The 16,888-nt window shown below is 52.7% G+C and overlaps 2 protein-coding genes across 2 annotated transcripts; one reads left to right on the top strand and one right to left on the bottom strand.

Moving 5' to 3' along the window:
- Positions 1–697: 697 nt before the first annotated feature.
- On the top strand, positions 698–2,036 carry LOC136787334 (olfactory receptor 14J1-like). The gene has a single exon (XM_066984494.1). The coding sequence runs from the start codon at positions 1,077–1,079 to the stop codon at positions 2,034–2,036; it is 960 nt and encodes a 319-aa protein (XP_066840595.1). The 5' UTR covers positions 698–1,076.
- A 12,645-nt stretch (positions 2,037–14,681) lies between these two features.
- LOC136787325 (olfactory receptor 14C36-like) lies at positions 14,682–16,687 on the bottom strand. Its single transcript, XM_066984485.1, has one exon. The coding sequence runs from the start codon at positions 16,519–16,521 to the stop codon at positions 15,562–15,564; it is 960 nt and encodes a 319-aa protein (XP_066840586.1). The 5' UTR covers positions 16,522–16,687; the 3' UTR covers positions 14,682–15,561.
- Positions 16,688–16,888: the final 201 nt, after the last annotated feature.

Below are 16,888 nucleotides of genomic sequence, written 5' to 3'. Positions count from 1 at the left end.
CCCTTTGCCTTGCAGGATCCCCAAGATTTCCCTTGGTGGGCAGTACAAGTGCCAAGGATGTATGCCTTATATACACTTCTCAGGTGTGGGGGGACAAGTATAAAGAAACAGAGCAGAACGTTATGCAGAAATCCTTGCTCTGCAGTTGGGTGAATTTTGAGAATGACAAACTGCTAGTTTTAGCTGACAAACTCCTAGTTTTGCCAAGCACAGTTCATCTGAGAGCACCCTGTGTTCCATCTGTATACTGCTCTAGGGCAGGACCGTCTCCTGCAGAGTCCCTTGAGTCCTGAAGCACCAAGTTGAGATCTAACAGAGGACCAGTCTTCCCGAAAGTGAAGAGGCAATTTTTTTCAGGTTACCACAAGAAATGGGGTAGGTTTTCCTTACAGAGGTCTACCATAGCATTTTAACTCTTTTTCCTCCTTGGACAGGCCTCCCTATTCAGAGGCAGCAGATCTCCGTTCGCAGGAGGATCAAATATCCAACAGCAGCTGAATCTCTGTCCAGTGAGTTCCTGAGGCCACAGTAATTGGGCAGCTCCTTGTGGGCAACTAGACCAAGCCCTTGAGGACTCTGGCTGGGACCAGGACAAATGGAAAGACTGGCTGTCCTTACTGTAGTAAGGACAGTTCCTTTGCCTCCTGGGACTCACAAGATCTCCCCTGGAATACCTTACAAATGCCAGGGTTTTCTTCCCTCATATGAAATGCTTCTGAGTGTGACATAGGCAGCTGGAAGAAACTAAACCACAAACGCTTTTCTGCAGTCAAGAGTATTGACAGTTGTAATGCTACATAGATCAGAGAGAGATTAAAGCAGAGAAAACAACCTGTTCTTATTTACCTAGAGCTGTAGGGCAAGTCTGATTCCTCCAGTGCCCACAGCACAGACCGCTGCTCCCAGGGGCACCCTCAAGCCATCACCAAACAGATCTCAAGCAAGGTCTCAGAAAGGGGAAAGTAACTGTAGGGGGGCTTCGATGAGAACTGGGGTAGGTTTTCCTCAGAGTTGTCTCTCCTAGTTTATCACCATCTTTTCTTCCTTGTGTAGTTCCCTTTGTCCAGGAAGATCAGATGTCCAACAGCAGCTCCATCAGCGAGTTCCTCCTGCTGGCATTCGCAGACACGCGGGAGCTGCAGCTCCTGCACTTCGCGCTCTTCCTGGCCATCTACCTGGCTGCCCTCCTGGGCAACGGCCTCATCCTCACCGCCATAGCCTGCGACCACCGCCTCCACACCCCCATGTACTTCTTCCTCCTCAACCTCACCCTCCTCAACCTGGGCTGCATCTCCATCACTCTCCCCAAAGCCGTGGCCAATTCCCTCTGGGACACCAGGGCCATCTCCTACTCAGGGTGTGCTGCACAGGTCTTTTTCTTCTTCTTTTTGTTTTCAGCAGAGTATTCTCTTCTCACCATCATGTCCTACGACCGCTACGTTGCCATCTGCAAGCCCCTGCACTACGGGAGCCTCCTGGGCAGCAGAGCTTGTGCCCAGATGGCAGCAGCTGCCTGGGGCAGTGGGGTTCTCTATGCTCTGCTGCACACGGCCAATACATTTTCCCTGCCCCTCTGCCAAGGCAATGCTATTGACCAGTTCTTCTGTGAAATCCCCCAGATCCTCAAGCTCTCCTGCACAGACTCCTATCTCAGGGAAGTTGGATTTCTCATGTTCAGTGCTTTTTTGGGGTTTGGCTGTTTTGTTTTCATCTTGCTGTCCTATGTGCAGATCTTCATGGCAGTGCTGAGGATGCCCTCGGAGCAGGGACGGCACAAAATCTTCTCCACATGCCTCCCTCACCTGTTTGTGGTCTCCCTGTTTCTCAGCACTGTCATATTTGGCTACCTGAAGACCCCCTCCATCTCTTCCCCATCCCTGGATCTGGTGGTGGCAGTTCTGTACTCGGTGGTGCCTCCAGTAGTGAACCCCCTCATCTACAGCATAAGAAACAAGGAGCTCAGAGATGCTGTTAGAAAAGTAGCTTCATGGGTGTTTCTGAATATTGATAAATTTCTCCTCTTTCTCCAAAAGTGATTTCCTGGATACTTGTTTCATTATCATTATTGTTACTTTTATCTTCATTGTCACTTCTGTTCATTAGTTTCCTAGAAAAATGGTTTTGAATTATACAGTGTCCATTCAGTTATGAAACTGCTCTGTGTTTTTTTTTTTGTATTGTTTTGTTTTGTCTACCTATATATCAGCACTGCCTCTCTCTTTGCTTTTCTGTAATAAAACAGAATCTCCCCAATATACTGACAGAAAGTTTTCCTCTCCTTTCGTAGCTGGTGCCAATAACAGAGCTGAACAGTTTTGTAGTTTTTACATGACATTTTTTATGTATCTCAAAAGACAGAAAAGGTGGTAGTGATTAACTGGAAAGTGTCAGACCTGAGCATGACGTAGAATGTATGGAATAAGCGGGGGATATTTTCTTATAATAGACAGCACAGTCAGGGTGAGCCATCCGCCTGCAGATATTAACAGCTGACAGAATGGAGCGTCGGTCAGGGAGAACCTTGAGAAATCCCAGGATTTCTCCTGCAGAAACCTCTTGACGTTTACAAGGAGAAGAGCCTAGTCCTGTATCAGACAAGAGGAACCCCACACATCAGGGCAGACTGGGACCATGCTGAGTGAGCTGTGCCCAGGAGGAGGAGGGCCTGGGCACCACGAGCGATGCCATAGAGCAGAGGTGCCTGCTCACCAGGAACCAGGCCGGCTTCACAGACAGCTGTCTTATGAGATATTTGTGTCCATGGCTATGGCTGTTGTCTCTGCCACTAAAGCCTATGAGGAGACAGCCAATTGCTAAAGCACCAGAGTCTAATTGACACCTCGCCCACCTATGAACCAGGCACGGGTCAGACTATTTTCCTGCACTTGGCAATGCACATCCCCATCTCCTACTGCCCCAGGAAGAGCCCTGAGCAAGGTGTGACAGAAACAGATCTCCCTTCCAGGGTGCCAGGGGACAAGGCCTAGTCCTTTTCTTTGGTGAAACATCCAGGTTATCTACACATCAGTGTCACCTTCACATTGCCTTTGTCTCCTTGTCCTCACTGCCTCCAATGTTCTGCTCTAACGAGCTCCAAGGGAGGCTGTGTCAGTCCTGGCCCTTGGGGGACACTGCAGGAAACTTGCATCTGACCTGGACTTCTTGACAGATTTCTTCAGTTTGCTCTCAGTGCCTGAGGTTCGTGGGCTCATCACCAAAGCCCCCAGAGGGGTGATTCCAATGCCTTGGGCTGGGCCTGTGCTGCTTAGCTGGGCCGGGCTCCTGGGACAGAGAGCTCCTGGCAAGAGGGCCCTGGTGCAGAGAGACAGCTCTGCCCAGGAGCAGCTCCTCTGCACAGCGCAGCAGGGCTGGGGGCTCTGACCACAGCAGAGACACAGAGGTGAGAGAAGGAGAAGGGCTGAAGGCAGTTGGGAGTGGGAGGACGCTGAGAGCTGACTGCAGGAGAAATCTGCACAGCCCTTGACCAGGTAAGTGTCTGGCTGCAGGGCCATGCAGCTGCACGTCCTGGAAGGGTCTCCTCCTGGGTCTTGTTTCTGGGAGGGCAGTGGGCAATGCAGTGGGCTTTGAGAGTCCTGCTGGATTGCACTGCGAGGTGAGGAAGTCTGGAGGAAGCCCTTTGCAGTGCCCTAGCCCAGGTGCCCCCAGTCAGCCCAGGACACCCTGCCCTGGCTGGCCATGCCGGGCTCTCTGTCAGCTGCCCTGTAGCTCCTGCAGCCATGGAGGTGCCCCTTGGCAGGGCCCTGTTGGGTGGCAGGGTGCTGCAGGGCAGCACTGAGCACAGCCGCGTGGGATGGGGTCTGTGAGCACGGGCGGGGGAAAGAAGAGGTGGGCGCAGAGCAGCAGCTCCCAGCAGGGACAGCTGCAGGCAGCAGAGAGAGGGGCAGGCGGTCAGAAGGAGCTGTTGCCAGAAATGCCGTGGCAGGGGGGATTCGGGCACCTCGTGGCCATGCCCTGCAGTACAGTCCCCTTCCCCTGGAGCAGCCCCTCCCTGGCCTCCTCTCCCCCCTGCAGCCCATGGGCTGTGGGGCAGGCATGGCCAGCACAGCAGGCAGAGCCCAGATGAAGAGAAGCTCCCAACCTCAGTCTGCCTCAGAGCTTCACCCAGAGACAAGGTGAGGATGCTGCACTGGGACTGGGGCTTCTCTGCTCTCAGCTGTCTCCAGTTTCGTCTCAGGGAAACACCTGAGTGGGATGCTCCTGCAGCTCACAGAGGGGTGACAAAGGGCAGCTGTGAACAGGACTGCTGGGCAGAGCTGCTCTGCTCAGTCTTCACCAAGGGACAGTCCCTTTGAATACTGGCACCCACAGGATTTCACCAGGTCTGCACAGGAAATCTCACGGAGTTCAACCACCCGTTACGTCTCCTAAGGATTATAGGGGCAAATGGAATAAAACACAGCAAACAAACCCCCTGAAGCTTTGCCTCTGCGTTCACATGAGCTTTTTGTAACAGCTCTGCAAATCTCATGGATCTGACAAGTGGACTGAACTTGAGTTTTCCCTGTGTTCCTTTTTCCCTCCCGATGCACAGCAGAAAGTACTCCACAGCAGCCCCCACTCCCAGTGCCACTCTCAGCTAGCATCATCTTGAGCTCAAGAGAGCTGCATAAAGGTTCTTTGCAAAGAGAGGCTCAGGCTGGGGGTGATCTAAGACTTCCAATATGTTTTCCTCAGAGAAGTCTGTTCTGACTTTGTTCTGCCTTCTCCTTTTTAACAGGCAACGATTTCCATTGTCAGCAAATGTCCAACAGCAGCTCCATCAGCGAGTTCCTCCTGCTGGCATTCGCAGACACGCGGGAGCTGCAGCTCCTGCACTTCGCGCTCTTCCTGGCCATCTACCTGGCTGCCCTCCTGGGCAACGGCCTCATCCTCACCGCCGTAGCCTGCGACCACCGCCTCCACACCCCCATGTACTTCTTCCTCCTCAACCTCGCCCTCCTTGACGTGGGCTGCATCTCCACCACTCTCCCCAAAGCCATGGCCAATTCCCTCTAGGACACCAGAGCCATCTATCAACGGTGTGTTGCACAGGTCTTTTTCTTTCTCTTCTTCATATCAGCAGAAATTTCTGTCCTTACTACCATGTCCTACGACCAATACGTTGCCATCTGCAAGCCCCAAGCAAGTTCTTTCAGCATCTCGGTCGTTCAAAAAGCACCTCTGTGAAGCATGCAGAGACCTCTCTGGAGTACCCTAACTTCTCCCTGGGGTAGGAGAGGTAGACCCCCAGGATCCCCAAGCATCGCTCTGTGTCACCCATCACAGCCTTGGTACGCACAAGCACCTCCCCGTGCTGCACAAGCAATTTGCTGAGGCAGCCAAAGATCTCCCCAGAGCACCCGGTCACCTGCGTGGGGTATTCAAGAACCTCCCTGGAGCACCCAAGTCTCTCAGCAAGCCACCCTGGTGTCTCTTGGAGCATGCAAACATCTCTGTGCAGCACCCAAGCGTCTGCCCCAGGCATACTTGGACATCCTAGAGCATTTTCCTGGAAACACAAGCGCCTCCCTGGGAGCACCCAAGCATATCCCCAGGCCACCCAGACACCTTCCTGAAACACCCAAGCATCTTCCTGTGGCACCCAGGCATCTCCCTGGGGAAACCAAGCACGTACTTGGAGAGCCCAAGCATCGTTGTGAGTCTCCATCTTTTGTGCGTGAGCAAACCAAGGGGCACCAAAGGATCACCTGGGGGCACCCAAGCATCTCCATGGGGCACCCAGGATCATCCTTGGAACACCCAAGCACCTGCACACAGCAGCCATGCACCTCCCTGGAGAAAGCATGCGTCTCCCTGGGGCACAGAAGCGTCGTCTTGGAGCTCCAGAACATCTCCCTGCATTGTTCAAGCATGTCTCTGGAGCACACAAGCAGCTTCCCACATCCCCAAGCATTTGAGCAGGTCACTCAAGCACCTCCCTGGATCCCACAGGCATCTTCCGCAGGTAGCCAGGCATTTCCCAGGCATCTCCCAGAGCACTCCAGCATCTCCACAGGACACTGAAGCACTTCCCTGGTGAAGCTAAGCACTTCCGTGGAGCACCCAGGCATCACCCCAGGGCACCCAAGCACCTCTCTTAAGTTGCCAAGCATAGCCACAGGGCACTAAAAAGATCTCCTTGGATGACACAAGCATTTCCTCAGAGCAAAGCAGCATCTCCCTGGAGTGCCCAAGAGCCCCTGGAGTGCCCATCCATCGCCCCAGGACCCCAACTCTTCCCCTGGTGCTCGCAAGTAATTCCCTTTGCACCCAAGTAGAAAGTCAGGGGAAAAAAGGGAAAGCGTCCCAGGGCACCCAAGCACATAACCCTAGAACGCAAGCTCTCACTTTGAGCACTGAAGCATCTCCCCATGCCATGCAAGCCCCATTCTGGAGCACTCAAGCATCTTCTAGGAGACGGTCTTAAACTACCAGAGCATTCATTTCCATTAGATATTAGGCATGTTCGTGGAGCACCCAGGCATGTCCCAGGGCAACCAAGGTTGAAATGGAGATTCCAGGGTGCTCCAGGGAGGTGCTTGAGTGCCCTGGGAAGAGCCTGGTGTGCCCAGGGAGCTTCTTGTCTCCTCCAAGGCTCTGCAGGGCTGATCCCGGGAGGTGCTTGTGTGCGCCAAGGCCATGCTCGGTTTCCAAAAGGAGGGAATTGCATGTTGCAGGGGGATGCTTGGTGTCACCCAGACACTGAGCAGCCCTGGGGAGATGGGTGTGTGCCTCAGGAGGTGCTTGGGTTCCCAGGGGAGATGCTTCGGTGCTGCAGTGAGATGCTGGTGTTGTGTCGGGAGGTGTGTTGGTGCTCCAGGCAGATGTTTGGGTGCCCTGGGGAGATGCTTGGGTTCCTCATGGAGGCGTCTGCATATTCAAGGGAGGTGTTTGGGTGTCCTGGGGAGATTCTTTGGTGCTCCAAGATAGTGCTTGTGTGCCCCGTGGACAGAGTATGTAATGAGCAAGGGAGGAGCCTTGGGGCTTTCGGAAAGTGTAGGGGTGACGTGGATTGATGCCCGTTTGCCCCGGGGAGATCCTGGGATGTCCAGGAAGATGCTTGGGTGACCAGGGAGATGCTTGGGTGCCAGATGGAAAATGCTGGCGTCCCCTCGGCTGATGGCTGGCAGGAGCGTGTGCATCCCACAGAAGCTCTTGGGTGCCAACGGAGGTGCTTCCCATGTCCAGTGAGATGTTTGTGTGCCCCAGGTGGTGTTGTGGAGCCCTGGGGAGATGCTTGCGTTCTCCACTCAGATGCACGAGTGCTGTGGGAAGAATCTTGGGCACTCCAATGAGGTGCTTGGGTGTTGCAGGCAGGTGCTTCTGTGCTGCAGGGAGATGCTTGGGTGATTGGGCAGAACTTTGTGTGATTAGGGGATAACTTTGTGTGCTCCAGGGAGGCTTTTCTTGTGGCCCAGGGCTATGCTTATGTACCCCGGGTAGATGCTTGTGTGCCCTGGGAATGTCTTCGGGCTCTCTAGGAAGATGCTCTATTGCTCTGGGGCCACTTGGGTGCCCCAGGATGTGCATGAGTACTGCAGAGAGCAGTTTGTGTGCTCCAGGGAGGTGCTTGAGCGCTCCAAGAGTGTTGTTGAGTTCCCTGAGAAGGTGTTTGTTTGCCCCGCTGAGGTGCTTGCATGCTCCAACGAGAGCGCTGAGCGCTGGAGAACGATGCGTGGGTGCTGTGGGGATATGTGTGTTTCCTCAGGTGAGAAGCATTGGTTTACTGGAAACAAGCTTGTGTCCGCCTGGGAAGTGCTTGTGGACCACAGGGAAGTGCTGGGGGTCCCCAGGAAGATAGCTGGATGCCCCTGGAGGTGCTTGTGTACCCTGAGGAGATGCTAGATTGCACGAAGGAGATGCTTGGGTGCTTTCGAGACATGCCTGGGTGCCCCTGTGTTGTGCTTTCTTGCTCCAAAGCGATGCTTGGGTGCTCTGGGAATGTTCTTGGGTGCCTCCAGGAGAAGACTGTGTGCTCCTGGAATGTGCTTGAACGCCCTGAGGAGATGCCAGCACGCCCTGGGAAAATGCTTGGGTCCCCCAGGGAGATCTTTGCTCTTCAAGGGAGGTGATTGCGTTCCCCAGCAAGGTGTTTGGCTGTCCCAGGGAAATGGGACGCAGGAAATGTGTCAGCCAGGCGTCACAATGGGCAGCGGGGCAGCGGTGGCTGTGTCACCCAGGCGTCACAATGGGGCCGTGACACGGCAGCCCAGTCGGGATAAAAGGCCCCTGGTTGCGGGCAGGCCCCAGTCGGGATGGAAGCCCCTGGCAGCAGGCAGCAGAGGGCAGAGCAGGGCAGGACAGGGAGGTGAGTGCGCGATGGAGCAGGGGCTGAAGTGCAGTGCGAGCCTGAATGGCCCAGGAACCGCTGTGGGGAGGAGATGCTTGTGTGTTCATCCCGGTGCGGAGATGATGCCTGGGTGCCTCAGCAGATGCCCGCGGGACTCAGGAGCTGCTTTCTTGCTCGATGGAAGTTCTTGGCTATGCCAGGAAGAATCTGGGTGCTCCCCAGGCTTCTTAGCTGCTGTGTCCAGATGCTCCCTGGGTGTGCAGGGAGATGCTTGGTTTCTCCAAGAAGACAGCTGGGTGATGCAGAGATTCTTTTGGATGTCTCAGGAAGATGGATTGGTGATCCTGGCTGTTTCTTGGTGCCTCCAGAGAAATGCTTGAGTGCTCTTTGGGGATGCTTGTGTACCCTAGGAGATGTGCTTGTGTGCCCAAGGGAGAGGCTAGTTTGATCCAGGGTAAAGCTTTGTTTCTGCAGGGAGGATTTTGGGTGCTCCAGGGAGATGGTTGGGTGCTTTTTGTGTGATGCTTGGCTCCAGGGAGATGCTGGAGTGCTGTGGGGAGATGCTTGGTTCCTGCTCTTTGGTGTCTGTGTCCCCTGGGGGATGCGTGCATGAGCATGGGGACGTACTTGAATGACCCTGGTAGGTACTTGTGCAGCCCTCGGAAGCTCTTGGGTGCCAAGGGAGGTGCTTCCCATGTCCAGTGAGATCTTTGTGTGCCCCAGGTGGTGTTTTGGTGCCCTGGGGAGATGCTTGGGTTCTCCAGTCAGATGTAGGACTGTGGTGGGAAGGTTCCTGTGGGAGGTGCAATGAGGTGCTTGGGTGTTGCAGGGGGGTGCTTCTGTGCTGCAGGGAGATGCTTGGGTGCCTGGGGCAGAACTTTGTGTGATTAGGGGATAGATTTTTGTGCTCTAAGGTGCAGCCAAACATTCCCCAACCAGTCCCCATCTTGGGAGCAGCCAAGCATCTCCCCGGAGCACCCAACTATTGTACTAGGAGTACCCAAGCAGCTCCCCAGAGTACACGAGCATGTCCAAGGAGCATTCAGGCACCTCCCTAGAGAAGACATGAACCTCCCTAGGGAAAGAACCAGTCTCCCTTGGGAATACAAGCACCTTCCTGGAGCACTCTCCACGACACCCAAGCCTCTCGCCAAGGAACATAAGCACCTCTTGAAATCACCGAGATTTTCCCCAGGGCACACAAGCCTTGTGTTGGAGTAGACAAGCATCTCCCCAGGACACCTAAGCACTACATTCTACCTGTGAGGCATCATCCAAGGGCATTCCAGCACCTTCCAGGAGATCCCAACATCACCCTGAGCTCACAAGGTTCTGCCTGGCTCAGCCAGACATCTCTCTGGAGCACCCAAGCGTCATTGCAGGGCATCCAAACGTGACCCTTTTAAGGACCCAAGCATTTTGGGTAGACCTGTGCGGTGCCAGGGGTTGCACTTGATCATCCTTATGGGTCCCTTCCAACTCGGGATATTCTGTGATTCTACGATTCCCCAGCAGCAGCAAAGCATCTCCCCAGGAACGCAGCTATTTCCCTGAGGCACACAAGCATAACCCCACGAGAACGCAAGCATCTTCCTGGAGGACCCACGCATCTCCCCGCAGCACTCAGGCACCCCACTGCAGCATTATTGAAACATCTCCCCAGGGAACCCAAGCACATCCCAAGGTACTCGGACGTCCCTCCAGAGCTCCCAAGCAAGTTCTTTCAGCATCTCGGTCGTTCAAAAAGCACCTCTGTGAAGCATGCAGAGACCTCTCTGGAGTACCGTAACTTCTCCCTGGGGTAGGAGAGGTAGATCCCCAGGATCCCCAAGCATCACTCTGTGTCACCCATCACAGCCTTGGTACGCATAAGCACCTCCCCATGCTGATCCAGGGAGGTGCTTGTGTGCGCCAAGGCCATGCTTGGTTTTCAAAAGAAGGAAATTGCATGTTTGCCGGGGGATTATGTCGAGTTCAGGGCGGCAATGTAGAGATTCAATCCAATGACAATTCAGGCAACTGTGGGGCTGGGACATACTGGCTGATAGAGTTCCAATAGGGTGAGGCTTTGGAAGAAGCCTGATGTGTCGTGGGGAAACCACAGGTATTGGGAAATCCTCAGGAAAACACAGGTTTGTGTTTGAAGCCAAAGCTAGTAAGGATGGAGAGAAATTAGGAGAGCTTTGGCAATCATGGGGTCAGAGGGAGGTGGGAATGTGAGTGTGCGGTAAAATTCTGCAGGGATGCAAGCACAGATACAGGAAAATGTACGACATGATGTGGAGGGGCATGGCGGAGGGCCACTGTGGGGCTGGAGCCCCCCAGTGGAACCGGTGTCTTTAGGGCTACAGCTGCAGCCTCTTCCTCTGAGGCCCAGCAGAGGACACCGGTCCCTTACAGCCCCTGGGCCTTGTTAGCTCCTCAACCCCACAGAGCCTGGCAAGTGTCCTACCAATGTCCTGCACTCGGAATTGCACACCCCCACATCACACTGCCCCTGCCAGAGCCCCGAGCAGCCCAGGAAGTGCAGGATGCCCCTTTCCAGGGGATGCGCTCAGGCCTTGGCCATCCCCCTTGGTGAAACACATCAAGGGCTTTCAGAGCCACATCCCCACTTGATTTTCCACCTGTAACCAGTGCCTCTGATTTCCTCCTTCACCATCTCCCAGGGACAGGCACCTTGTCCACTTGTTCCCATCGTGGTCTCTTCAGGGATGGCCCTCAGTGGAGCTGGCCAACACCCTCAAACAGTTGGAGGCTTGCTTGTCTTTTACTTCTTCAGAGGCTTGCTCGTCTTTTACTTCTTCAGAGGCTTGCTCCAGCTTTCTGGTTCTGCAGTTCAGGAACTTGGCAGCAGAAGGCCAATCAACATGCAAAACTCCCTCAGAAGCCAAGACTCTGGGCATAATTCTCCTGAAGTCTTCAATTCTTATGGGTTAATTAGGGAGATGCCAGGAGTCTTCTTAAAGGGAAAGAATTTAATAATAATAATAATAATAAACAACCTTCTAGGAAAGAATCTCTTCTTTCTGCCTTTTTTTTTTTTTTTTTAGTTGTCCTCCTACAGATAAAATGATATCAGCGACCTCCAACTGATATTAATTCTGAATGTCTTCTAAGGGACTCTGAAAATGTTTTTTTAAAGACAGAAGGTCCTGTGTCATATCTCATAGCCCCAAATGGGTGCTTCAGCTATTCCAGGGTATCCTTGAGGCAGCAGCAACATCTTTGTGGGCAACTGAATCAAGCCCTGAAGGACATTGTAGGCCAAACTGAAATGTATGTGGAAAATTCCTTAATGTAATAAATTTGTAAGAAGACTTCAATTTCAGAATTTTTTATGCTTGTCTACAAGTTATCATCATTTTTTTAAAAGGTGATGTACATGGAGCAGTGAGTTATGACACTTTCTCCCCCTTTATGTGAAGAAAAAAAAATGTAACTCTCTCCAAAAATATATTTCTTCCCAACACTTGAAAGGGAGATTATGTTCCCAGGACATGCGCATATTGGCACATTTCACCTTTACATCTCAGGTCTAAGCAGAGCAGAGAGCAATGAAGGTTAGAGAGGTTGGACACATCCTGCTTTTATCTCTTTGCTGTCAAGCAGCGGCCACACCTGTGCTAGGAATTCCCTCACACATCCTTCCTGTTTATGAACCAGCCAAATCTTTATGGCACAAGTGGCAGACTCCAACACCCAGAAGCCCGGAGCACAGAATTATCAGCAAATCACAGAATCATTTAGGTTGGAAACGACCTCTAAGATTATCCAGTCCAACCTTTGACCTAGCACTGCCATGTCCACCATTAAAACATGTCACAAAGCCCTACATCTTCATGTTTTTTAATGACCTCCAAGGATGATGACTCAACTACTTCCCCTGGCAGCCTGTTCCAATACTTCATAACTCTTTCAGAGAAGAAATTATTCTGAATATCAAACCTAAACCTCTCCTGGCACAACTTAAGGCTATTTCCTCTTGTCTTATCACTTGGTCTCCTGGCACAACTTAAGGCTATTTCCTCTTGTCTTATCACTTGGTACTTTGAGAAGAGACTGATCCCCACTTCACTATAGTCTTTTTAAGGTGATTGTAAAGCACGGTAAGGTCTCCCCTGAGACTCCTTTTTAAGGCCCAGGGCACAGCTGAGGAAAGCAAATGTGACCCCTGTCTTAAAGGAATGCAAGATGAAAGACCCTGGAAACTATAGCCCAGACAGCCTTTCCTCAGTTCCCGGGAATCGGATGGGGTAGCTAAACATGGAAAACATTTCCAAGCACACGGAGGATAACAAAGTGATCAGGAGTCAGCATGGATTCACCAAGAGTTTCTTGAGACTTACCAGCTTGACAGCCAGTGATATCCCTTTTGGGAAACTGGAATTCCTGGGCATCTCCCTGAAGTGCCAGGGCACTGATGTGTATAGTGCGTAGAACAAGAGGAAGAACCAGAGGTCTGTGTGTGGTTACAGAGCTCTCATTTTGGATAGCAGAGATGGTGTAACAGCCCACAACAGGGGTGCGTCCAGGGGTGGAGAGGATTGTAAGGCATGGAGGGAGAGCAGACCTTTCAGGGGGAGAGCAGCGGCAACATAAGGAGCTTTGCCGTGGTTTTGGTGATGAGAATTCATGGGTCTGGAATAGCAGGCACACGAACATGGGTGACCTTGTAGTTGGTGTCACCTAGAGACCTCCTGTAAGGAAGAAGCAGCAGGTATGGCCTTCCTCAGACAACTGGAAAATGCCTCAAGTTTGCAGGAAATGGTCCTCACGGGGGAAGTTGAAACACTCAGATTTCTGCTAGAATACCAGTACAACAGAGCACAAGCCATCTAACGGGTTTCTGGAGGGCATCAATGCTAAATTGATGAGCATGCAAAGATATTGTTAGGACAGCCAAAGCCCTCCTGGAGTTGAATCTGGCAAAGGACGTGAAGAACAACAAGAAGGACTTCTACAAGGACATCAGCATTGAATGGAAGGCTGGATAAAATGCAGACTCACTGCTAAATACAGAGAAGGCCCAGGTGGCAGAGGACATAGAGAAGGCTGAGGCACTGCTCACTGTCCTCTTTGCCGCATTCTTTCCTACCTTGGCCTCTGGAACGGCAAGTCCTTGAGATCAGAACAAAAAAAGCCTGAAGCAGGGAAGTCGTACTTTGTGAGGTGGAGGAACTTGTTAGGGAACCCTTGGGCAAACTGGATTCCAAAGAAGTGGTGGTTAAGAACACGACTGGGAGGAGTAAGTAGGAATTTATAAAGCGGAAAATGTGTTTAACAAACCTGACTGCCTTCCACTAAAAGATGTCCTCAGATCGTGGAGGCTTGTGGTTGCTCAGGGAAGTTGTGGAGCCTCCATCCCTGGAGGTATTCAGAACCCATTTGGACATGGACCTGGGCAACCTGCTCAGGCTGATCCTGTTTGAGCAAAGGGGTTGGCCTAGGCAATCTCCAGAGCTCCCTTCCAACCTCAAACATTCTGTCATTCTATGATACCTGACAGTGTTTCTGGAAACTTTTCCGTGGTACCTCAAACCAGTCTGAGTCCTGGTGCCCATGGAACAGAGTTTGCTTTTAGGATGACCTCACTCACTAGGTAACCCTGATGAGCAGAGATTACAAAAGCAGGCAGTGTCTCAACCCACAGCAGTATTCCCAGGTCCAGACTCCACTGACCAGCTCCTTCTTCCTTGAGGATTATGAATTGGAAGAACCTTTGGAGGCCTGTACCTTGGCCTGCCCTCAGCTGGGATAACTTGGCAGCTAGATCACGTTGGTCAGTGCTTGGTTCACCTCTCATGCCCAGAGGTGATTTTTTTTCCTCCTTTCATTTGATATCTTTCTGCTTTTTCTATCTTCTCTGCCCCAACTTGTGCCCCTGCCAGATCACCACACCTACTCAGACCAAGGGCAATCCCAGCCTGCTCTTGAAGCACAGCCTCACCAGGATCCCCTGGGACTCTGCAAGCAGGCTGTGAGGGCCTGCTCCAGGAAGAGATGCACTGCATGAGATCAGAGGAGGGCACGTGAGAAACCCAACAGCCAGTGCAGAGGGACAGTGGCAGTAATTGTGAGCTGATGTGGGGCCAGAGCCAGGGGCTACAGAGATCACCAGTGAAGCCCTCCAGCAGCTCCTTTCCACACCCAGGCAGGGAATAACACATCCAGCGGTGCTCCTGAGAGAGGTCAGGACACGGGACAGGAGGCACTGTGAGCTGTGGTGCCGGGCACTGACGCTCAGCCCTGGCTCTGGGGTCTCCCAGCAGGTGCTGCCAGTGCCTGCAGCCCCCAGAGCCCCCCAGCCCTGTGGGCAGCACTGAGGCCCGTCCTGACCTTTGGGAGCTGCTCTGGCTGCAGAGGGGCTGCCAGGAGCACTGGGGCTGGTGCTGCCCACCCACACATCCTGCCCCAGGTGTCTCCTGGTCCCTGCAGCCATGGCTGTGACTGAGGGGAGAGGCCGGCCTGGCTGGGACCTGGGGCCTGGCAGTAGTTTGGGGGTGGTGGCCGTGTGAGAACTTGCTGCAGTGCTGTGGCTCCTGTCCACAGGCCTGTCTCTGGGCTGGCCCAGCATCACTGCCCCACTCACAGCCCCATGTCCCCTCTGTGTCGGCACTGCTTGGGGCAGAGGGCATCAGGGCCAGGGAAACAACCCCCCTGGCACGGTCCCCACAACAGAGCTTGGTGCCTTGTCCCCCCACAGCCCTCCTGGTCTGGCTGCTTTTCCCAGTGCCAGGCCCCAGACCAGCCCTTGCTACGTCTCACACAGGGGCTCGCTGACAGCCCCACTCTAGAGTCTGTAGGGTCTGGGCATGGGTGACAGGGCTGGTTGTTCCTCTAGTGCAGACACAGATCATAGCATGAGGAAGGAGCCAGACATTTCCAGGACCAGTTCCCACCTGGGATTTTATACTTTCCTTTTGGTTGATGCCAGCTCTGCTGAGCTTTGAAAGAAAAGCCCAGCCTTCAGGAAGTGAAAAAATCCCATTTATTATATAGAGAAAGCAATTATGTTGCTATGAGACAGTCTGCACTGCTACACACTTTGAGACTGACTTTTATCCAAGCTTCTGCTGAGACAATGCAGGTTCATTCAGCAATAGCAGTGGGAGGAGTGAATATATATTTTGGGGGGGGGGTGGGGTGGAGGGGAGAACAGCAGAAGAACAAACAGTTAAAAATAATGAAATTAAAATAATGAAATATGGAAACAAGAAAAAATAATGGAAAAGAACAAAGCACAAGGCTGGAATGGGATATATTGAGAGTCACCTGTGGAGAGATACGGGAACTTTATGATTCCTAAAAAATATAATTAAAAACACTTTCAAAATAGCATCCTTTAGTGCTTCAATCCTCACACTGTAGATGAGGGGGTTCACTGCTGGGGGAACTGCTGAATACAGAATTGCAACTGCCATGTCTAGGGATGGGGAGGAGATGGAGGGGGGCTTCAGGTAGGCAAATATGGCCATGCTGATAAACAGGGTGACCACAGTCAGGTGAGGGAGGCACGTGGAAAAGGCTTTGTGCCGGCCCTGCTCAGAGGGCATCCTCAGCACTGCCATGAAGATCTGTACATAGGACACCACAATGAAAGAAAAACATCCAAACCCCAAAAAAGCACTGAACATGAGAAATCCAGCTTCCCTGAGATAGGAGTCAGTGCAGGAGAGCTTGAGGATCTGAGGAATTTCACAGAAGAACTGGTCCACAGCATTGCCTTGGCAGAGGGGCAGGGAAAATGTATTGGCGGTGTGCAGCAGAGCATAGAGAACCCCACTGCCCCAGGCAGCTGCTGCCATCTGGGCACAAGCTCTGCTGCCCAGGAGGGTCCCGTAGTGCAGGGGCTTGCAGATGGCAACGTAGTGGTCATAGGACATGACGGTGAGAACATAAAATTCTGCTGATATGAAGAAGAGGAACAAAAAGACCTGTGCAGCACATCCTGCATAGGAAATGGCCCTGGTGTCCCAGAGGGAATTGGCCATGGCTTTGGGGAGAGTGGTGGAGATGCAGCCCAGGTCGAGGAGGGCGAGGTTGAGGAGGAAGAAGTACATGGGGGTGTGGAGGCGGTGGTCGCAGGCTACGGCGGTGAGGATGAGGCCGTTGCCCAGGAGGGCAGCCAGGTAGATGCCCAGGAAGAGCGCGAAGTGCAGGAGCCGCAGCTCCTGCATGTCTGCGAATGGCAGGAGGAGGAACTCGGTGATGGAGCTGCTGTTGGACATCTGGTGCTGCCTCTGGGTATGGAGATCTGGACAGGTCGGAAAACAGCATGACAAGTCAGGGGAGTCTTCTCTGAGTTAAGCCTATGCCATTCCTTGTAGACCCTCCCCCTGCCAGACTCAAATGGTTCTTCTTTCTTTGTTGAAAAATGTCATTCAACTTCATGACATAAGCTTCATTTCTAAAGTTCAGTGTGCCGTGAGAAGCAGGGACCTCTGCTCCTGGACTCTTGAGGGAATCAGTCCTGACTCAGAGCAGTGAGTGCACAGGAACATGACAGCTGGGCAAAGTTTTATTTTCAGATTTTTTTCAGATGAAATCCTTTCTTACACAGAAGGCCATGTCAGCATCTGCATTCACAGTGCTACA

This window comes from Anser cygnoides, chromosome 28 (assembly GCF_040182565.1).
Source record: "Anser cygnoides isolate HZ-2024a breed goose chromosome 28, Taihu_goose_T2T_genome, whole genome shotgun sequence".
In the NCBI taxonomy this organism is placed as follows: domain Eukaryota; kingdom Metazoa; phylum Chordata; class Aves; order Anseriformes; family Anatidae; genus Anser; species Anser cygnoides.
The sequence above is the reverse complement of the archived record's forward strand: the minus strand, read 5'-3'. Positions and strand labels throughout refer to the sequence as shown.